The following is a 22,995-nucleotide window of genomic DNA, read 5'->3' on the forward strand; positions in this document are numbered from 1 at the left end:
CTGGGCATTTGAGTGTTTTCTGCTTCAGCCTAGAAGTGCTGGCTGTAAATCCATGTCTGGGTCTTTGAGCCTTTCAGAAACGAGTGGGTGGATTCTACAATGACAGGGTGCTTTTCTGCCTTTTTTTTTCCCCCTGTCTTTCTTAAAGCAAGCCAACCAATTTCACTTTCCTTTCACAAACCTCAGCCTCCCCCCCCCCCCCAAAGTCTGTCCCCACCGCCCCAAGTTCCTCTGTTCCTTGTATGCAAGCCAAATCGTCCGGGGACAAAAGCTTCATTGTGTTTGCTACATTGTCACGGCTCAGTCCTTTTTAACTACTAGAATAAGGAATTCCTTTGTAATCAGTAAGTGATTCTTCTCTCTTCTCCCTTGCCCTCATTATCCTACCGCATTTTCTGTCTGTGTGCTAGAAAGGAACACATATATCGTGTGTCTGAAAATGTCCCGTAACATTTTGATCTTTGGAGGTTGCCTGCGGTGGCTCGGGCAGCTGGGTGTTAATTCTTCCTTCCCAGCAGGTGGAGACAAATTCTGAGTGCTTCCTCGTAGTAAGGGACTTGAGATCACAGGTACACTTTTGCTGGAAGGGAGGGAGCTTCCTCAATTTGAGCCTGTAACAAGTATTTCGGTATTCTGAGTTCAGGTGCGTGTGCTAAAATGAGCTGAAAGGTTTTCTTGCACCCATAATAATGCGAGTTCCTACAACATCATAAAGTGTGGAGACCAAGGCCAGCATAAGTATCATGTTGTCCAGATAGTGGTGGTGGTTTTATTTTATTTTGTTTCCAGTGGGAGAATGTGAGAAGCCATTCTCTTTGTTTTGATGTGTCTAGAACCAAGCATACAAAGGGCAAGGACATCCCTGTTAACAGGGTGGGTAAAGATGGGCTAAATAGAGCTCCTCGTGCAAGTAGGTGATACTTAAGTCATGGTTAAAACCAGCTGCATGTCATGTGCTAGCACTATCACAGAGGTCATATTAAAAATGAGCAGATTTGAAAGCCAATCATCTGGTTTCATTGATACGTTGAAGTAAAGTGTCATTGTTTTTATTAGGTTGGGGTTTTTAAACATGCATATTGTTTTATCTCCATCCTAAATACTCCTAGTCAAAGCAGTATCTTAAATTGAATTACTCTTGCTCTTTCTCTTCAGAATACCAAGTCTTTCTAGTCTAACTTTGTATTTCAAGAGCTCTTGAACTACTCCAGTGGTACAAATTATCTTCTCATCTCCTCAGGATTGATGGGGCTATTTACTCTGAACTCCAAAGCCTATTAGCAGTTAAGGCAACTGTGCCCATTTATTCAAATGCAGCCAGACTGGTTTCTGACTTTTGTGTTCACAGATAATTTACCTTCTTGCAGAAGGGAGTGAGGCAATGCAAGGAGGTTGCAAAAGGAATCCATTTTAATGCAGTTAATGTGCAGGATATACTCATGATCCACCGCTGAAGTATCAATTTAATTATTATTATTGATGTTCTCTACAGTTGTGAAACTGTTTAATGTGTATTAATGAGTAATAGGTCCTTTTAAAAGTCAGCGTAAGTAGGAAGTAGTGGTTCCTGAGCAAGATGTAAGGGGCTTGCAAATATAGATGAAAACTTACTACTGTGTCTGCAGTTATTTTTAGATCCCTGTTCAGGGAATTGCATGGAACACTTCCAGTAATATTTCAAATACTAAGAGACTCTGAAGCCTTAAATGTGGGAAGACTCTGGAAAATGCCTTTCTTTTATCCATTTTTTTGGGTGTTTGGGGATATTATACAGAAGGAGTGATAGTGCTGTATAACCAAGCTTTCACTTAAATTTTCCACTTGTTTGTTGTTAAATTACAGTAAGATTTTGTTATCTTAGTTATGTTAGAATTCTGAAATGGGTTTAATTTGGCATAAGATGTCATAATAACTTCAAGGATCATTAACTTGCCAACTTCATATAGCTTAAATAATATCCTGTTCTGGATTCATAGCAGGGTGAATTATGTAGGTGTTTTGTTTCAGTTAAGTGTCTAAGTAAGGCTTTGTGCTTGTAATATGGCAGTTAAGTACCAGAGGTCCAGATTTAGTTTTGGTTCTGTCCTCTAATCCCAAGACCTCAAATGTTTCTGGTCATGTTATGTAGTTTGACTCATCATGGTATAGTGGAAGTAGTTAATTGCTTAAGTACAATACTGCAAAGCATTGTGCCTGGTCTGTAGTACCAAGGATTAGCAGTTGGAGTCCCTGGATTCTAATCCTTGTTTCTAAGACCAAATAGGAAATTTTTTTTTCAGGTCAAAGTCTCAAGTGAGAACTCTCATACAAAAGTGGCATTTTGTTAAAGGAAGGGAGAATTAATGAGGCCAAATTTTATTAAAACCAGAGAGGTGGCAAAGCAAAATGTGCCTAGGAGCCTTTGCACAAGGTTGTGTGGATGTTGGCTAATGCTCTACATGTAGTTTGTCAGTTTGCATATGCAGAAGTTAAATACTCAGCTTGCACTGTTCTGAAAACAGATGTTTCAAATAGATGCTAACAGGCCTGCTGCCACCAGAAGATCTCCTCGAGCAGCATGGTGTTTGGCTGTACCAGTGCATTACTGGTGTGTTGTGACAGTCTGGGGGATTCAAATTCAGTACTGAGCTGGGGCAGGAGCCAAAGTTGAGGATGCCTTCATAACATGTTGTCTGTCACCTAAAGCAAGGAATGCTTCACTTGATAATGTCAGTTTTGCTATAAGCGCCACTGAGCAAGAGGTGAGAAGTTGTTTAAATTAAAGTAGGTTGGACTCAAAGGTCATAAATCATTTTACACTTTGAATCATTTCGAGTTCTAAGAAAATCCACTTGTGCAGTATCTTCTTAGTGAGAGAAGCTGCTTCCTCAAGCAAAACCATCCACAGAAAGCTGTGTAAGATAGCGAAGCAGTTACTATCTGTTCTTAAGTAATTTTTGCTATTGGAGAGAAATGACGAGAACCAGAAAGGTCATGAATTATGTTTTCAAAACAATACAAATGGGAAAGTGTTAGAAAATAAGTATTGCATTTTGTTACCAGAAGTCTCAAGCAAGGATTACAGCCTTCTGTATGAATGCTCTTGTGGAAAAAAATCAAGATTCCTGACATAAATTGTTCCTGGGCCTTAAACTGTGACAAAATGCAACAGCTGGATGAGATGCAGTCTGCATGGAATAGAGAAGATAAGTTGGAGAGTAACAAGTAGATCACACGTAATAAATAGATAACAAGAAAGTAAGATGCCTACCATATGGGAACTGAGACAGACACTGAATAAAATTAATAGGGAACGGCCTATGCTGCTGACTATTCTAGAACCCTGTCTAGTGAATTCTTGGCACTCTACAATTCTTCCATCTCTTTTTCCTTCCCCTTTTAAAGGTCAAAAACTCCTCTGAAGGCAAAATCACCTCTGAAGATTGTAAAAACGTACAGTGTGTTCACACACTTCATTAATTCCCCACTGTCTGGATACCAAAAGGTTGAAATTTAGACTTTGTGTGGTCCTACTTTGTACCTTTTAGGTTCTTGGAGGTAGATTAAAAAGCCTGGTAATTGTATGGCACTGTGTAAGCCTGTCTGTAGGAGTTCTTGCTTTTGGCCCTTGGATGCCAGTAAATCTTGACTGTAGTTTTGGTGTGGTTAAGGTGAATGCGAGAAACGGCTTCACAGATACAGCTCTCATGTCCAAAATGCTTTAGTATGATTTGCATCTTGCATGATGGCTTACCATTTTTGTGGTCAAAAAGTTTCGTTTTACTTGTGTTTTTTATTAAGGGTGAACTTTTGTTTTTACCTCTCACTTCTTGAGCCAATTAGAGAACTGCTTGGGTGTCCCCAAAAACGAGCAGAATAAATGTGGTGGTTGTCCTTGCCTGTGTGTGTGGTGGTGGCTATAATTTGATGTCTTACCTTCAGCCATAACAGCAAAACACAAAATCAAGTTCTTAGACTGGAGAAGTCCTTTTGGCTCCCAACTCTTGAGACTAAATGCCACCCTGCTTCTGGAAAGAAGCTTTAATTTTATTAGGCATAAAATAATTTAAAAAAATACTCAGTATGTCTGTCTTTGCAGAATTGTTGTTCTAAGTCCTAAGTAGCGCTACTCTAAATCTTGCAGGACTGTATTGAATATAAGGATTTGTTCAGAGCAAGTACAGCTGTAATTAATCTTTGCATTCCCATCAAGAAATGCTGGCACATGCTGTGAGAAACAAGGAAGGAAATTTTCAGTTCAATCTGTCTGAGCCAGTACCCCACTGCAGCTAAAAAACATGGGAGTAATCTTATTCCTTTCTAGTGTACAGGAGAGTTCTGGGCAGAGACAGATCCAAGCCGGTGAGTTGACTTGAGCTGTTCATTTTGCTGTTTAGTTTCCACCTCGCATTTCTGATGCATCTCAATAACTCAGGAGACTGCAGGATTTGCACCAAGAAGTACCAGAACGTACTGCAGAAGTCTGGGCAAGTTATGTGCCTTTAAAGGAGAGCTGACTGCCTGACTAAGGGAGTCTAACAGTTAACCACTGAAACTTGGTGGAAACTGGAGAGAACTCATATTGAACCATAAGCATACAGGTTAAAGCTGTGGTAGTGCATGAGGACACAATAACTGCTATTCTAGTCACAACAAAATATGCATGTTATGCAGGGGCATTTGTGTTAATGATTGTTCATACTAGAGTCTAAAAACAACTACAGAATATTGCTCCAGGTGGAAAGGCTTGATTGTCGGATGGTATTCTGTCAGTCTCAAAGATCTAGCTGAAATGGAGACTGGGTTTGTGTTTCCATGACACAGGTTTTCAGTGGTTTTGGTGTATTAAAGCCACATGCAATTGTTCAAGATCCAGTAAGGATCATATAGCTCTGTAAAAAGAAAAACGGGCTCCTGCTGCTTCCTATGGGCTATATTAGTGCTTTTCTGCACTCACAGCAGGTTTCAGAAGTTTGTTTTGGGAGGGGAGGCTGTAGAAAAGAAAAGAATGATTTTCTGTAAGCCCATTGCCCTGACGTGGCTTGCTGTGCACCAAGAATGCTGCCAGTTCCAAGGGCAGCCTTCTGCAACTCTTCTGTATTTTCTCTGTAGTAAGTCTGCTTTCTTTTGTATTGGAAATGGATTCTGTCCTTTCCACCTAAAATCAGAACGGAGAGTGACTTCAGTGGCCTTCCAAATTACTCTGAAGTGTTCTCTTAAGAAAAAAATAGTCGAGGTCAAGGCTTGAATTTTTCAAAGGGGCCACTGAGTTTAGTGAGGATAATGGTTAATGAATGCTTTAAAGCTTTCCTGAGTTTCCTGGTTTCTTGGTCCTCCGCAGCTTAAAACTGCAAGTAACAAGCACAGATGAACAAATAAGCGATGCATGAAGAACTAGATCTGTTTTCATGAGCAAATCTCACTGGTGTATTCTCTGGGCTTTTATGCTTTTTTAGAAAAGAGATATCTGAAGTTGTTCTTAACGCACAGTCAGTGAACAAGTTACATTTAATAAGTCTGTATTCTTGAAAAGGTAGGACATGCAAGAAAGCTGAAAAGGAAAATGCAGGTAGGGTCATCAGGTAGCAATAACGTTGTTGTATTTGTGCCAGCTATCCAAACCCTGGTTGCTTTGTAAAAACTTCTTGTAAAGACTAACTTTCTTTAACCTGCTTTTCTTCTCTTATCTTCCCTCTTCCTGCTCCCTCCCTCCCAAACCTCCCGTACAGTAAAACACTGAGTGTGTAATGCATAGTTTGAGCTTAGTTTGGGCTGTAATTCTGTGACAGTAATCATGGTGAGCGATAGGAAATGGTGGTTTAGGGATTTCTGCCCTGCACTGTGTTCCTGTTTGTGTTGGCTTAACTTTATTGGAAGCTGTGCTGTAAGTGGAGAGGCTGATGTGAGGCACTGATTGTATGCACAGCTGAGGTGGTGACATGCCGTGGCAGTGAGGAAGGAGCAAACAGCTAGCATCAAACACGAGCACAAGTTACCTTAATGTGAGGCTGCCAGGGAATGATGGCAGTGTCTTTCTCAGACAATTGTTCCTTTCCTTCATAAGACTTTCCTCATGCTAAAATAAAACACCTGTACTACAAGGATGCTGTTTAGTTTTCTCAAATGTTTGCTCTCCACTTTCAGTGTATCACAAGTGTTTGCGTAACATTCGAAGTCAATTCTCTGTTCTCCACGTGCACTGAGTTCAGTGAAGGAGGTAAGAGCAGGGAGGGAGAAACATGGTGCTTGACTTGTGATTTTTGAGTCTGAGTGAAGTGATAGCTGTGCAGCATTGGAGATTTTCATACGTATGTTTGGTAACTTGACGCATCTGAACAAGGTATTGCTCCAGAAAACCTCTTGGGAGTTCATACTGCCACAGACTGATCAGCTGTGAGTTGAACACGTGGAAGGAGGAGAGATGTCTTCTCAAAGGAGAAGAGTAAATGTAGTGCAGAACTCTTCTTTTTCTGAACCTGTGCTAACTGGGAAACCTTTCTGTTACAAAGCCAGAAGGCATGATCTCTTCTCACTCGTTTGCAGCTAAACTTAAAGCAGTTCTGTGGAGTGAACATAATTTGCTATAGTATTGACTTAGGATTTGGGGGAGGGGAAAAACTTCTTGGAAACATCATGCAAGATTTTCTGTTTGAGAAAGTGGAAAACATGTTGCTCTGAGAAGTAATTTATTGACACCTTTCAAATGTCTCCTCTGTATACAACACAGATTCCTGCAGTTCAGACTGTGGCAGACTTGTGCTTCACTTGGCCTTACTCCTGAACAAACTGTTGATGTTTGTCCTTAGAAGGTCCGCTGTTTGCCCCACCCCCAAAGCCTCTTAATTTGACTCGCTTTCCATGATACGCACTTAATTCTGCTTTGGGAAAACTCAGTAAAATCTCAAACTGGAAAAAAATGGTGGTTTATTGATGGAACTCTTTCTCCTATTTAATTCTCTCCGAATTGTGTGTTTAAGACTTTGATCTGTCTAGTTTCACTCTGGTCAGATTATAGCACTGAATTAATGATGTTAGAGGTGTATTTATTGGGCAGGAGGCAAAAGAAGAACCCATTATATCCTCTTTTTCAGTTGTCCTTCTTCTGGTGCAGCGTATGCGTTCTAGGCTGCGAGGAGCTCAGATGGCTGTACACATGGCTGCGCAGCTTCCCCACTGCAGCTCAGGAGAATGTGACCAGGGCATTAATTGGGGTTTTTTTCAATAGGCCAGTTTGCTCAGCAGCTTGTAGAAGATTGTTAAACCTGCTTCAGTTTGCACTGTGGCTTGATTAATCTACACATGTAAATCAGGCCTTAAGGATGGAATGCAAGTCACTTATTCCAAGTCACTTATTTCAATTATTAGTAATTTGCTTGAGAATTGTTTTAATATGTTTAAAGCACTTGATTCTTATAAAGCAGATGAGTTTGTGTTTCAGGGTGAATAAGAATAAAGCTTTCTATTTGATACAAATCTATGATATTATGAAGGAAGAAAGCTCCACAGTGATTTCTAATAAGCCTGAGCTTCGTGACAGTTTGGTTATGGGATGTCAAAGGGCTCAGGTGTAACTTTCAGGTACTGAGCAGCTTTCTGAATCTTGCAAGATTATCGTTTTAATCTGTGCTGTATCTACATCTTAGTTGTATGCATACAGACAAAATGAGAAAATCTCTATAAAGTTTTTTTCAAATAAATGTGTGGGATAAATGACTTTCCAGTCCTTTTAATTATCTTAAAAACAAACATGGGGGAAAAAAAAAAGCATTAAAAGATGTCTGAGCTGATTTTTATGCAGCAGATGGAGCATTAAGGGCACCTTGGAACAAATGCTTTGGTTTAGGAGTAGAGTAGGAAGTCTCATTCTGTGTGATACTCGAGGTTATTCCTGTTGTAAATGCATTCAAGTTGCTTAGCTTTCCAGCTGGCTGCCTGCCATGGAAAAGTCCAAGCTCAACATTCTCTCATGACTAGTCTTAGCTGTTTTCTTCAGCCCACAAGATCTAAGATACTCTTTTCCCATCCCTTTATCTGATAAGATTTGAAAGGGAAACTCACTGGTAAACTGATTTCGTCTTGATCAGATAGCCAGCACTGCTGACTTGGTTCATCCATAAGGTAATATTTTCTGTCGGTGTCTTTTCTAGTTCTGCAGATGTCTTCTGTAAACAAAACAAGTTTCAGGTTTGCATACTGCTGCAGAAAACAAAGCTGGGGACTAGGACAGCCTAATGGTTTTGTGTATTAGTCTGCATTATTCTTGATGGCTTGTAGAAACACCCAGCTGCTTTAAACTCTTCATTCATTGGAAATGCACTTTTTTTTTTGCCTGGCTGCTGCCCACTGAGAATAAATGGGATCGTTTTGCAGTCATTCACCAGGAACTCGGATCAGTCTATTCAGTTACAGCTCAGAACTTTCTTTTAATGGTGGCAGGCTCGCTGCTTTCAGTCGCCTTCCCTTATGCGTTTGAGCTGCCTGTGCTTGGAATGAGAAGTTGAGCTGGCGAGCGTTAGTTCAACTTCATCAAGAACCTCCGGTGTCTGAGATGAAAGGGTTCTTGCAGCAGCTCCACACAATGCATTCCCTTTGTTGGCAGGGAAACAGGAAGGAATCTTTTCATGGGATGCTTAGGACTAGATCTGTTGTCCGCCAGTGCCAAGAGGAGTATGTGAGCTGGGTGCATTGATGTTGGCTACAGCCATCAGGCTGCTGTTCTTTAACCGTAACTGTGTTTCTTCCACATGAACTCAGCCTGTATCTCTGTGTATCTGCTCCCTGGATCTTTCTAGTTACTAGTCATTGAGGGCTAGGAAGTGCTAAATCACTGTCGTATGCTAGTCTGGCTGAGGCTTTCTTTAGAATTAAAAATAATTATAATAAAAGCAGTGATTTAATTCTTTTACATTGCTGTTTGCAACGTTGTTTTGTGTGTTTGGTACTGTTTTCTTTGTTATTTGCACCTGCTTTTCTTCCTGACAGTGTAGGTCAGTGAAGCAGTTACAGAGACAGTAAGAAAAGGTAAAATCAGAACAACAGGGATCTGTGCTAATGTCTCTTGAAGCCCAGATTGGAGGACGAGCCTGCCTTAGTCTGAGAGAAAATTCCTTTTGTCCTAGAGTTACTTACTAGTGTGCATATTTGAGACAAATGGACAGAATTGCTAACGTACCATTGAGTAATCTATCTCCTCTACATCCTGTTGATGAAGAAACACCTAGAATTTGGGGGAAAAAATGTAAGATTTTTTTTTTTTTCCCTGCACAGCTTCCAGAAAGAGGTGATGTATTTATTTAATGGCTGTAAAAAGCTGGACTGTGTGGGAGTTGCCCTTCATCGTAAGAACTCTGCTCCTGTTAAGTATTCCTGTATCATCACTCGGTTGCGGGACCCTCAATTCTTGTTGCTGGTGTGGGAGCTCAGACTGGCCTGGACTTCTGGGAAAAATGAAGTAAATACTTGATCCCATATTTTTTCATATGCTGCAAAGCATACAGTTCAGCCAATGTGTCATGTATCAAAGCGGGATGAGTTTATAGAAAGCCATCCTGACTTGGACCGACGAGCAGATTTTTGCATTGCCTGTTTGTACTGAGCTGACAAATAATGGATTTTTAAAATATTTTTAGTCTTCTAACATGTGATACTCACATTGTATGACCACGCAGCAGAAGGAAGAGGTAGTTTTTAGAAGCTTAGAAGCAAACAGTCCGTTTTGTAGCTGGTATGTTTGCAGGGTACAGATAGCGGCGACTTGGATAAGCTCTGGAGTTGCTGGATGGGAGCCAGCAGCTCTGGCTGTTGTTAAGGAGGAAGTTGCAGAAACCTGGTAGTTACAGTTCAGTATGGCTTAAATAATGAGAAATGGTTAAATCTCTGTCTTGGAATTGGTGATTGAAAAATTAATGTTTGTCTTGTGTCAGTAAGCGTGAGTGCCCAGACAGGATGTAGATAATATCTGCAGAAGAAAATTACAGCGTGGAACAGGCATTAACATTTCAGCATTTTGGGACAATTTGGGTTACTTCAGCATCCTTCTGAGTGGATTCTGAGCAAGCACAGACACGCTTGTCTCCTGAGAAAATAATGCTTTAGAATTCTTCAGCTGTTGTAGAGAAGGGTTTGCGCTTGAGGCTGTGCTAACTCTGCCCTGTTAATAGTGAGGCTGAGCAGAAGTACAGATTTAGGAGTGACTTGCTGAAAGAGCAGGTTATTCTTCCATGAGCAATTTTATTTATTTACAGTTACCCCTCATGAGAGCTTTAAACCTGGTTCTTCGGGGTTTGCTACTCTTTCTCTTGGACCAAACCAGGGTGTGGAAAGTAGAGATGTCTGTGTGCTCACTTGTAGAGGTTACATGGATTATGATGCTGGGCCAGCAGGTCTCTCTTAAGAAAGCATTTTCTACATCTCTTTGCTGGTGAGATCTTGGTTTTTTTTTTATCTCAACGTATGGCAGAGTAGCTGATGTAACAGACTCCAGCATTTTCAAACGCTAGTCTCCTGGTTGCTTTATTCTGCTTCAGTGTTAACAACCTTGTTCTTCCCTTGGGCCTCTGCTTTGGATATATTGCCCTTAAAAAACATCTGGAGTTGTAATGTTCAAACCTCTCAGATCAACAGGTGATCAGAATTCCAGAAAATGTAGAAAAATGAGATCTCTGCGTTTGTCTGAAAATCACAGGTATTACTTTCAAAGTAGCTTTGTCTTTTCTGTTAGCGTGTGTCTTTGGCAGACACAGTGGAATAATACTTCATATAATGACCAGCTTTAGATGAGATTTATGTATTAATGCTTCAAGTCCATCCTAATCATAGCGTCGTGGATTATCCTGAATTTGGGGGAACCCCACAAGGATCACCGAGCTCAACTGACTCCACATAGGCCGACCCAAGAGTTAAACCACACAATTGTGCATGCAAGATCTCAGAGGTTAAAAACTGGAGATTTCCAGGCTTGCTTCTGTGTTCTCCTGGATTTCCTCTGCTCAGCCTTGTGCTGAACATTTTGCAACCTCTACATGCAGGGTGCACTGCAAACACCACAGCCCTTATAGTCTGGTTGCTGTTGCTTCCACTCTGCAGAGTCAGATGCAGTTTGTGGTTGTTTCTTACAGTGTCTGTTTCTCTGTGTGTCTCTGTGTTTGTGGGAATCTTGTTCAGATCTGTATTTTATGTTCCTTGAAGTATAAAGTTTCCTTCCTGTGTGGTTTAATTCATCATCTGAAACAAGCGAAGGCTGACAGGTCTACCTTAAATTGTCCACTCTAAATTTAGCTGCTAGGGACAGAATGGTCAGGAAGGGCTAAATTAATATTATGTCAAAAAGGCCTTGGGATGAGGAAAGGAAAAAAGCCAATTTGGAACAGAGGATCTGCTTTCAACTCTTTCAGAATTGGAAGGAACTGCTTTTCAGAAGGAGACGTTTGAAAGGAGCACGTATTTTAGGGAACTGCACAATGGGACGTTTCATTATGGTCTGTGATCTGACCAGCTGCCACTTGGGATAACTGGCTGAAGGTTCGTGACACACTGATCCATTCTGGCCTTGCAGAACATCTCTTATTACTGAGCTTCTGTGGGTATTTTAAAGCAGCCTACATGTAATCTGTTGTGCATTTTGTTTCCATGAAGTGCAAACTACTTGGGAATGCTGCCCAAGTGTTTTTTACTTGCTTTATGCAATGTTGAGTGGCAAAGGAAGTGACGCCAAGTTTGTTCTAATATTTCACTGGGGAGATTTTTTCTGTGTTATGAATCTCGCCTGAAGGCACAGAGATGTCGATTTCAATTTGTTATTTTTATGGTAATTTTGGAGCTAATATTAAGATGACGTTCATACAATACAAAATGTGTAGAATTAGATGAGGCAGATGTGTCATCTTAATTTTGCAACTTTTGCTGCTTGAGAATTTTGCTCGCCGTGCTCACAAAAATCTGGGATATAAAAGAAGAGCTTTAGAGCGTTGCTTCAGGAAGCAAGAGTGTATGTTTACATTTTTCTCCCTTTCTCCTTCAGCAAACCGTACTGTTTTTTTATGGCTTCACCGAACTGTATACCAAGGATAGGGCAATTAGAAGAAAATAATAATTGAAAATAGAAACCAATTGTGATATTGCGCTGCAGAACTCACAGGCTTGTTTTAGACCTTGTGTTTTTGTATCTTGATTCCCCATTCCCAGATGTGCAGTGACTCATCCTGCTGAACAATGGGAACAGCATCTCTTACCCCTTCACTTGGTCCCACTTGGCAGAGCTGCTACTCAGAGGATATGTGTTGCAGAGGGAGAAGAGATTAGCAGTGGGAGAATGAATCATCCCAGCGCCTGTGGTAACTCCTGTGCAGAGAGCAAGAAGTTAAGGAAGGCTCATGGTCTGTGCTGTGCTCTTGTGTACTAAAAAGGAGCATCTGCATTACGTGGAATTCATAACTCAAAGGGCGTTGTTATCCTTGCTATCCTTCAAGTCCATTGCTCTGTGCTGCCTGCTTGGTGAACCAGAATGTGCCCCCACACCCCTCTCTTCAGAAGCAAGCAGCATTTCTATGAATCAGACTGAAACGTACAGCAAGGTTACACAATAAGCCTTTGGAGCAGGAACTGCATCCATGCTGCTGCATTCCTGTGTTACAGCTTTAATCGGGGAGTGATCTTTAAGTAGGGATTTCTCAGCATCTGTGTGTGTTTTGCTGTTTTCTCCTCCTTCAGGTTTGTGTGCTTTAATGTTCTGAGCTATTCTTAGCTCTGAACCCTCTGGAGCTGAGGGGGGTTTTTGTTGTTTTGACTGGAAACAGATATTTTGACTTTAGCAGTGAGTATCTCTGAATTCTGTGTGAGCAGAGCAGGCATCTTCAGATCTGTCAGTCCACTCGTATGTTGATCACACCTGTTCCATCAATCTGACTTGGGTTATCCAAATATTTTGCAATTACTGCTCAAAAATTTCCAGAGTTGATAATTTGGCATAATTACAACACGATGAAGGGCTTTACGGGAAACCAGAGAAGTCTAGTTTCCTTCAATCACTGAAGAAGTGAAGGTTATTTTCTCAATAAGTAGATGATTTTTTTTTCTCAGTCTTATTATAGAAGTGCAGAATGTTAAACTGAAGCAGGAAAAGCGAGGAGGCACAAGCCAGAAGTCAGGTAAAAGCCATAAATCAGGTGAACTTGCTTATGTATCCCAGCAGTGTACGTGCATACAGCTGTTTCCTGTTGGCAGCGTGGGAGGCCATAGGAACAGGGCAAGGACTCAGAGCAGCTGCATAGAAAAAAGGAACAAGTTGCATCGCAGACAGTCCGTTTGCCATCTTATTGTACATTTGAAAGCACTGTGTAGGACAAAACACAATGGAGAAGGTGGGGTTTTTTGTTTTGTGGAGTTTTTGTTATTTTTTTTTTTCTTCCCTTGGTGACCTTTTCCTTTTGGGCTCTCCCCTCTCCTAAATAAGACTAATAACACAGGAAGACCTTTTTTCTTATTCATGCGGTCTGTGATACCTCTTCTGATCCCATACAGTGCCAAAAAATACAGGAAATTACTTTCACCTTATGAAAATTCATGGTTGTAAGGAAGCTCTTAGAGCAATTGTTCTTTAGAAACTTCCCCCCACCCCTGAAAATGTTTTTTTTCTTTCTGCTAGTGATACGCCGTAAGTCTTTTGTGATAAATAGAAGCTAAATATACATTCTCTCTTGTATGAAAAGAGAACTCCAGTTTTAAATGTTGAGAAATAGTGAATTACAGCTTCCTGTTGTCTGTTCCTGACGCTGAAAGTATGTACTTGTGCAGTACACTCAATCCTCTGATCTCCATTCTGATTCTTCAGAATAAACTGTTGTGTTGGCATCTATTGCAAGCTGTTCTGGAGCAGAATAATTTTATTCCACTGTCTCAGGCCTATGGTATGGAGAGGAATGTTAGGTTTAAGGTTTTATATTGCTGTTGGAATCTGTGAGATAATATTTTGAGAACGTTCTCCTTCTAAATTAGTAACTTGGTAAGGGCAGCTACTGTCAGTTCTGTCAGTGCAGAGAGCCCTCGGTTTGAGTGTAACATAAGGCAAGCAGTCTGAAAAACATGTATGTGTTTTAAAATACTGATTGTATTATGTTCAATATAACTGCAAAGGAATTTTGTACAAATTCATTAAAACCCTTGAGCCTAAAAAGACAACTACATGTAGAAGAGAAATTCTTTCAGAATGCTCCTTTTATTTTTTGGCAAACAAGTCTGGGTTAATCTATTACAAATACTGGGTGACTTCAGTCTTCCACTTTTCTAAAGATGTGTCAACCACTCTAGGATATGCTTTTGTTCACTTCTGCAAATTTTAAGCAAAATAGGTTAGTTTTTAATGGAGGTGTTCATCTTCACTCCCACTTAGCGTCAGTTGACTGCATTCATTGTACAAGGGATAAAAGCCTCAATTCTTTACTCCAAAGCAAAGAGTTGCCTTCAGTAACGCTTCCTTTTCATTATAAAAATTTACTGGGAACATTTCTTTCAGATTTCTACTCAGCTTTGATTTTTCTACAAGTACAAGTTAAGAAAAATACTACTTTACCTGCAGACATTGGTAGCACATTATAGCAGCTTCACTTACATCAGCAGTTTATGTGAACTAAACTATGTGGTATTACTATTGTTGCAGCTCCTTAAGCACAACAAGGTGTAGTCCAGACCTCCATTTGTGATTTCCCATCTCTCTCCTTCTCCACAGGGTGAATCAGTGAAATATTTCCTGGATAACCTGGATCGGATTGGTCAGCTGGTAAGGCTTCAGTTTCTGAACAGAGAGCTTGGATGTGCTACAGTTGATGTCTTAATAATAATAATAAAAAGTTGCATTAAAAACTTCAGCAAAGTTATTTAGATATAATGAGCTTTAGTCTTGTGGAACTGAAGCTTAGTATTTGATTAATGTTTTCTGATGGATGAATATTGTTTATGGAAGCTGCATTTATGCAAATAATTTTTGTCTTCCTGCATAGTCTCTGGAGCTCATTCTCTTCTCTATGCTCTGATGGCTGGTACTACTAAAAGCAACAAAATCAAACCCTACCAAATAAAGCATTTACTACTGTAAAATTCAAAATCGGTGATGAGAACACCTGGCAGGAGACTTGGAGGAAAAAGAAGAAAGGTGATTTTTCATAAGCCGGATAAGTTCTAAGCTTGTGAAGAACAAATTGCTCTGCAGTGGTGGCCTGGGCCAGATCCTGCAGTAGGGAGTGTTGCTGTCATTGCTGGTCATAGACTGTGAACTGTATTTCCAGGAAAGCTTGCAGGATACCTGTGGAGAGTAATGAACGATGAAAAGTACAATTTAAAAGAAAAAGTCCATTCGCTGCCTTACAGAGCAGTGTCCAAATGGTAATAACGCTGTGGGTAAGAATTTCATAAAAGTAAAATAGTCTTCAGCTTGAAAATACGATGCAAAAAGGACGGCTGGTCCTTTATTTTTATTTTCATAGGTCCTTCTGGTAGCTGTTTACCAATATTTTGAGGTAAACACTCGACAGTCCATTATTTTTAGTTGGATATTCATTCTTCACTTGATAATTAAAAGTAAAAAAGGACTCTGGTTGATTTTTTTTTTCTCTCATTCAGTACTTTGACATTAACCAGCATTTTTGAAGGATTTTTTGACACTCTTCTCATTTCTTTTACAGAATTATTTCCCCAGCAAACAAGATATTTTGTTGGCTAGAAAAGCTACCAAGGGAATTGTAGAGCATGATTTCATCATTAAAAAAATACCTTTCAAGATGGTGGATGTGGGTGGACAGCGATCTCAGCGTCAAAAGTGGTTCCAGTGCTTTGATGGAATAACTTCAATCTTGTTTATGGTCTCCTCCAGTGAATACGATCAGGTTCTCATGGAAGACAGACGCACAAACAGGCTTGTGGAGTCCATGAATATCTTTGAGACAATAGTCAACAACAAGCTTTTCTTTAACGTTTCTATTATCCTGTTCCTCAACAAGATGGATCTCCTTGTGGAAAAGGTAAAGACTGTCAGCATTAAGAAGTATTTCTCGGACTTCAAGGGTGACCCTCACAGGCTAGATGATGTTCAACATTATCTGGTGCAGTGCTTTGACAGAAAGAGGAGAAACCGTAGCAAGCCGCTCTTCCATCACTTCACCACTGCCATAGACACTGAAAACATCCGTTTTGTGTTTCATGCTGTGAAGGACACCATCCTTCAAGAGAATCTGAAGGATATTATGTTGCAGTGAAGGAGAGAAGTCCATGTCCTGTTAAAATTTGCTGGAGGGTTAGATTAAAGTGTTTATCCTTTCTTTATGGCCCTTGCATGTGGTGTAGGACCCATGCTACTTACTTGGCTCAGGAATGCTGTAAACAAGCCAGTCAAAACAGAGGAGCTATAGGCCGAAGGAGTCAAATGTTGATGTTAGCTACTGAATCATTTGGACTAGAAACACTACTGAAACATGGCTGTTGTAGGTTCTGTACCTAGTTTGGAATGCTGAACCAACCACCTTCTGCCTTCTTAGAAAACAAAAACAAATCTGACAAACCATATATGAAAGACACTTTGTTTTAAATGGAAATACTTATTTTTCAGAGACACTAGTCGTACGATCTGCCTTTTTTTGTAGTTTGGAGGTGCTGAATTGATCAAACTAACCTAAATGTAATGAGATTGGTAGCTGTATTGGAGAATGTTAATGGAACTTGCATTCTTAACACTAGGAGTGTAACCAGGTCTGGCGTGCAGTTTAGTTTTGCCACAGAACTGGAATCTACTAATTAAGGTGGATGCACAGCTCTTGTCTGAAGGTTTTGCATGAGTCTCCTGAAGCTTAAGTTCAAAACTGTTCAAGGAAACCCATGTTGGAGTAAATTGGATGAAAAGTTAAGGCCTTGCTTGAGAAGGGCTTATTTTGCACTATGTGTAAAAGGTATTATTACATCATGGGGAATCTGATTTCCTTGGTGAAGCAGCCTGTGCTGGAGCACCTGACCCTGTATGTGCACAGCGGGTGCTTGAGTGAGATGTACTCCATGGAAATCCAGCACTGTCCTCACACCTGCAGCTTGGCAGTAATTGTGAAGGTTCAGGATCACGTGACAGGGCTTCATCTATGTTTGAAAGCTGATTAAACTCTTATGCAAAGGTTTTGGTAGTACAGCAACTGTTTGATTAGTTGCCATCAGCTGACTGTATAGAAAGACCGAACACCCTAGAGATCCCAGTTTTACAGCTGCACTGATACGTTTGGACAGCAAGACCTTGCTGTCAAATTAGCCCTTAATCTGTGTCTTAATGGGATCTTTAGCCAGTAGTAATGCATGCGTAATTCTGAGTACAGTCAAGGTTGGAGTTGCCCCATTTGGGCAATGGTTTGTGTATATTCGAGAGGCTATGAAAAATGTTGATATGAACTGTTAATTTCTTAGCTCTCAATCTGTGTAACTATCAGGTGCCTTTTCTGTGTACAGACATATCAGATCTTTTCTATTACAGTGGGGTATGTGAACAACCTTACGACCTGCCTTTTTATCAGAGCACTGTAGTGCTATTCTTTAGGTAACTTTCAGACGTAGTTTACTGTGCAATTTTTGTCATAGCTTTTATCTGAGAATAAAACCTGAAGGGCTGTTTGTACCCACACAAAGGCAGCAGATTCCCTGGAGTTCTTTTCCCCACTGAGACTGCAGTGGCATGTCAAAACAAGCAGCGTTTTCCTTCAGCTGGTGATCCCATGGGAAATGCGGTCTAAAACACATGAAAGGACAACGGAACAGGATTTTAATTCGGATAAAATCTGGAATCTTTCTTCCCCTCTGAAGCCTGCAGATGTTCGTATCAGTGTGTTTGTGTGGTTTCCTACTGTAGCAATCATTGGGTTTTCTTTGTGCAGCTTCAGAGTGGAAGAGACGTGGCTGTGGGTGTTACGTAACGCAGGACTGAGGTAAGAAGCAGTGAAAAGTTGCAGGCAGGAAAATCCAGGCAGCAAACTTAAGCAGGAATTAACTTTCTTGTAACGAGTCTTATTTTTGCCAGGACCAAGTCTGTCTTATAGATGTGTACTCAATTTTATCCTCGAAGGGGAAAAAAGTGTCATGTGTCAAATATTCAGAAGAAAGAAACTCTTAAGCTTGTTAGATTTTGATTTTACAACCCTGGCAATGCAAGTAAGTTTACTTATTGTGTAAGGTTCATTTCTGTAAGCTAGTCCATTTGTTAGCTGGGAAGTGAGATTGTTCCAACTCTTTCAGGCTTTTCTTGGAGTTCCTGATGGAAGCTTCCACTTCACACAAGGCACTGGAAAAGAGGAGGCAGTTGTGGGCTGACCAACTTCTAGTTTGACTTGATTTTATTTCCTAGTTTGCTGTGACTTCATTCTTTCACTGCGTTTTCTAACAGACTAATATTGTGCTTGTTTTCAAATCAGTTTTTTTTTCCCTCAATAATTACCTCAGCTTAAAGTCTCAATCTACTGTAGCTTTACCTGGGAGGTGTAGCATGGAATTTCCTGTTCTGTTTTTTCTCTTCATTGTCATCTATGGCTTTAAAACTCTAAGCAGAGCTAATAATGCAACATACATTTTAATTAATATGATCTGCACCTGGAAATGAAGCAGAACAAGTTATCTCATACTGAGCTCTCAATCTTGCTAGTGTTTGGGGTTTCTTGCATGTTGTAGCAGTTTTGCACAATAAGCCCAAGATTTAGGGAAGCAGGTTGTTCCCCTTTTGCCCATCGTTGCCTTTCCTCTGTCTGGTGATAAAATGAGCCTAGGCACGATGCTCTAGGCTGCAGGGAAAAAAAAGGAGAGTTTGGCTCTATAGGGTGTTTTCTGTGTAACTTTGATAGGGTTGGTTCATATCAGCAACCCAAGGTCGGGAGGATGCTGGTGGGAAATGAAGCACTTCACAAATCTGCAGAGGATTTGGACTGTGATTGAAAAGGATTATTTTTCAGGTGGCAGGTAAATGTCTTTCTCTGCTAAATTCTGACTCTACTTCTTGCACAACTGAAGCATTTTGTTTGTTTGTTTGTTCTCCCAAACTAAGTTGCAGTATAATAAAGCCCAAAAGCCATGTTATGGTAAATCCGTTGGTTATTAAAGCAGAACTTGGGTGACTTAGGTGGTACAAACATCTCAGGACAGGCTTGGTCAGTTGCTTGGTCCTTTTGCAAGAGACAAAAAATTGAGTGACGTGGTGGAGAAATGCTGCAGGTAAACACAGCTGGGGAGAACATCTTTTCTGTTGTTAACTTTATGAGGTTATTGTTCATCTGCTAGTCAGGAAATAGGGCACAGGCAGGATTGTAATCAGATGGGGACTTTGAACAACTCCTTAGAGGGAGGGGAAAAAAAAGTATTTTGCTGTTCCTCCTCTGATACTGCAGGTCAGTGACCGGTGGTGGGGTGATGCAAATGGGCTTCTCTTCCAAGGACAAAGAGAGGAAGCACTTGCATGTGCATGCAGGAGAGGCTTATGTAATCTTGCAGTTCTAAGTAGAAAAACTAATTAAATGGGAGTCTTTCATCAAACTCTTCTTTGTATTTGGTTTTGAGCTAATGTAGTGCATCAGTCAGTATAATTCCTTCAATTGTAGTGCTGTCATTTTCTGAACAGTTCTTAGATGGCAATGCCAGACAGCATAGTCAATTGGATTGACATATTTGATAGGCAGTTATCACTTCAAAGCAGTTAAATATTTCCTGATCTTGATTCTGAAGCTGAAATTACTGGCCACTCAGCTTCATGCTACATCTCAAAGATCCTTTCAGTTTTAAATGAAGAACGTATCTTGCTCTATTCAATACAGCAGCATAGATTATTTGATGTGGTAATAGTTGAAAATGGGATATATTGCTGAGTCAGACCCAGAGCTAATCACGTTACAAGCATGAAGGAGTTCCTGAAGGTGTTCACTTGTATTTTCTGAGCTGACTGAAGCCAGAACCTCAGCCAGGCAGAGTGGAGGAACGTGCACTAATTCAGAACCAAACAAAAACGCTCCTGTAGTGAAGTGGAGCAGGAAGAACTCGTCTGTCTGTGGCACTGCAGGCTCGAATTTTATTCCACCAGGGCAGCTGAAATAGGTTTGGGTACAGAAAACTGTCCATTCAAAATGCTCCCCACCCTAAGGTGCTCAGTACCGCTGGTAGTGTCACCTGTAAAGACTTACAGAATTAAAGGAATAGTCAAGTGACAAACAACTATTCTACACAGAATGTCATTTGAGTAAGTACATCCTTTGCCTTCTTTAGGCAGGTTTCTGGATATTAACTTCATGTTTTGCAGTCTTTTCTCTCTACCTTTTCAGTTCTCCTGAAGCCAAAACTACAGGAATTTTGTAAGAGACCCCTTCAGTTTTCAGGTAGTGAGTCTGAACACCTGACTTAGCTTTGCATGTGCTATCAAATGCTTTTGGGGTTGATAGACAACTTGATCCATGCCAGCTTGAGACAAAAATAAGATATGCAGTGTAATTCCCTGTAGCTTGAAATGTAAGCCAAACACTGACTTCCTATCATTAGACCTATAGTGGCTCCTACAGCTTCAGTAGTAGCCTGTTTTCCAGATAATTTTTCTAGTATAAAGACACACGATGTAGTCAGGGGTTTTAATACAGCACTGCCAACTCTTTACCTCGGTACACTCTTTGTTAATTCTGTAACACAGGAAGCAGTGAGTAGGGTGCTTCAGCAGCGTCCTTAAAACATACCTATGCCTACTTTAGTAAATGATGCACATGGAGCATCGGTTATGGGGCAGCAATCTCAGGCTGGCATTGTCTGGGCCACATTTGGGCTGAGTTAGTCCCAACTCCATGCATTTCTAGGTGAGGACTGTCTAGTACTGAGGAAGTAATTGGCAAGGCAATACGAAACCTTGTGCTTTTTACTATTACTTATTTTGTGATTAGCTGGAGTGATCTCTGCTTTGTGCTGTGAAGTGGGCGCTTCTTTGTTTTGACACTGATTTATTGACATGGATGGAAATGAGCTACTTGGAGCTGAAACTGCTGTCCTCCTAACCAGGTGATGCTCTCCTTGCTCGTCTTGGTGGTTGGGCAGTTCATCTTAGTTCTTTAAATTTTTGTCTTTCTAACTGCGTTTGGAAAGCAGTGTTGAAATGTCTGTGTTGACATGCTTGTCTTCTTATTGGGTGGGGAGTATGGAGGTACTAGATTGTCAGTGCTAGTGCTTCTGTGCCTGGCTTGGCAAACAGGATGACAACCTAGCTCTTGGCTTATGTCCAAAGGTCATATCTTGTGTCTGATGTGAAAATGATCACGGTCAGAGGGAAAAAGAGCAGCACTGACTTCTAAGGAAGGCATTCTGGTAAAAAGCCAAAGTATGTTGGAAGGGAGCAGGAGAGGGGAGCTATTTCCTACACAGATGTCAAAAGTTGATGGCGCTTGAAGACTGAGTGTATTGGGAAGAATTGCCATCTGTATTGACCTCAAAAGCTTTGAGTGGCTCCAGAGAGCTATTGGTTGTGAATGAAGGGCAGCAGGCTGGTGAGGCTGGCCCTGCTGCTGCTGAACGCCCCTCCATTGTAAATCTCTTCATCTGTTCCTAACTGGGTGCTCAAACTCAATTCCAGATAAAATACGATCTGCAGATCTCTGGGCAGTGAGTGCATCTCACTCTTTGCTAACAGCTTCTTCACCTTTCTTCAAGATACTGGAGCAGAAGTATTTCAGGGGAATGGCTAGATGAGATACTGTTTCCATTATTGGAGTAAAATGCACAACTGATGGAAAGGCAAATTTTTGCATAAGGAGGATCAAAGGAAGAGGTTCCTACGAGGGAAGGAAGAGATTTTTGAGTAGTCCTGCTTTTCTCTGCTCCTGCCTCTTGTCAGCCTTTTGTGCAGAGCTTGTGTGAGGTGGGCAGGCACAGCAGCTGGGGGAAGCCAGCAGGGAGGAGGGGGATGTGGAAGGAGAATGATTTTTGGTAGTTCACAAGATTTGGAAAGCGTGCTCAATGGATTGAGGTTTGAAAACATGTTCAAACTCCCGCTCACGCTGAAGCCATTAAAAGTCTTTAGGATAATGGGTGTTTTTCTGGTGTACAGGTTATGTTGTCTGGGATGTGAAATGAGCTTGAATTGATGATAAATGTTGAGCAGTATTTTTGGAGATGCTACTTAACAAAAATGCTAGTATTTATTGCTCTTGTGATGAGTTGTCTTGTTCATGGAACCAATATGTATGAAAGCAAACTGACAAGCACCAAGTTATCTTGTGACACAATCACGTAGCTAGGAAGCCAATTAACATTACCTTTTATTCTGCAATTTACTTGCTCTGTGGTGCCTATGCATTGTAACACACATACTATGCAATATCATTCTTTTTCTAAACCAGTTCACTACATTGGGCAAGAAGGGCCTGAGTTTAGCCTTAATTTTCTAACAGTTCACAGGAAAGTACTTTAGAAACAGTGACAAACAAAACGAGGTTTAAAAAATAAACCACACAAAATAAAAGCACAGTTCCAGACTGCTCACGTAAGTGTCTTTCTAGCACCAAAACAGCATCCACAATAGAGACAGCTACTTGCTGTAATAGTTTCAACTTATGAAAACTGTGTACTAGATAAAATTATATTGTGATGTGTAAAAAGTGTATTTTATAGCTTTGGTGACTTAGTTTACTGTTTTGTATATATGAATTTTATAAATCTATTAAAACTTGACTTGTTATACTGTTCTTTATGGGTTTAATCTTTCAAGAGAGTCTGGAGTGACTTTTGCTGTGAAAAGATTTCTGCAAGAAAGCTGCTTTTTTTTTTTAATAACAAATACAGCATGGAGTGCATGAAACAACAGCTGTCATGCAATAAAACCTTCTTCTGTAATCTGTGTACATCTCCCACCTCTCCAGTTCTGGTCTGAATCATTCTTCCTCAACGTGTTTGGGAATTGAAGGCTGGTGAAACATTAACCTATATAAAACTTCCAAGTCATTCATCTGTAATGTTTCAGTGCATGTTTTAGGCATTAGAAATGATGGG

At 40.6% G+C, this 22,995-nt stretch overlaps 1 protein-coding gene across 1 annotated transcript in view; it reads left to right on the forward strand.

Moving 5' to 3' along the window:
- Positions 1-22,691, forward strand: part of GNA12 (G protein subunit alpha 12) — a 37,259-nt gene extending 14,568 nt beyond the window's left edge. Inside the window, exons 3-4 of the mRNA XM_048961327.1 lie at positions 14,702-14,752; positions 15,654-22,691. Of these exons, the coding sequence (XP_048817284.1) occupies positions 14,702-14,752; positions 15,654-16,223 (621 nt within the window). The 3' untranslated portion in view covers positions 16,224-22,691. The remainder of the gene's footprint in view (positions 1-14,701; positions 14,753-15,653) is intronic.
- The last annotated feature ends 304 nt before the right edge of the window (positions 22,692-22,995 follow it).

This window comes from Lagopus muta, chromosome 15, assembly GCF_023343835.1.
Source record: "Lagopus muta isolate bLagMut1 chromosome 15, bLagMut1 primary, whole genome shotgun sequence".
Lineage (NCBI taxonomy): Eukaryota > Metazoa > Chordata > Aves > Galliformes > Phasianidae > Lagopus > Lagopus muta.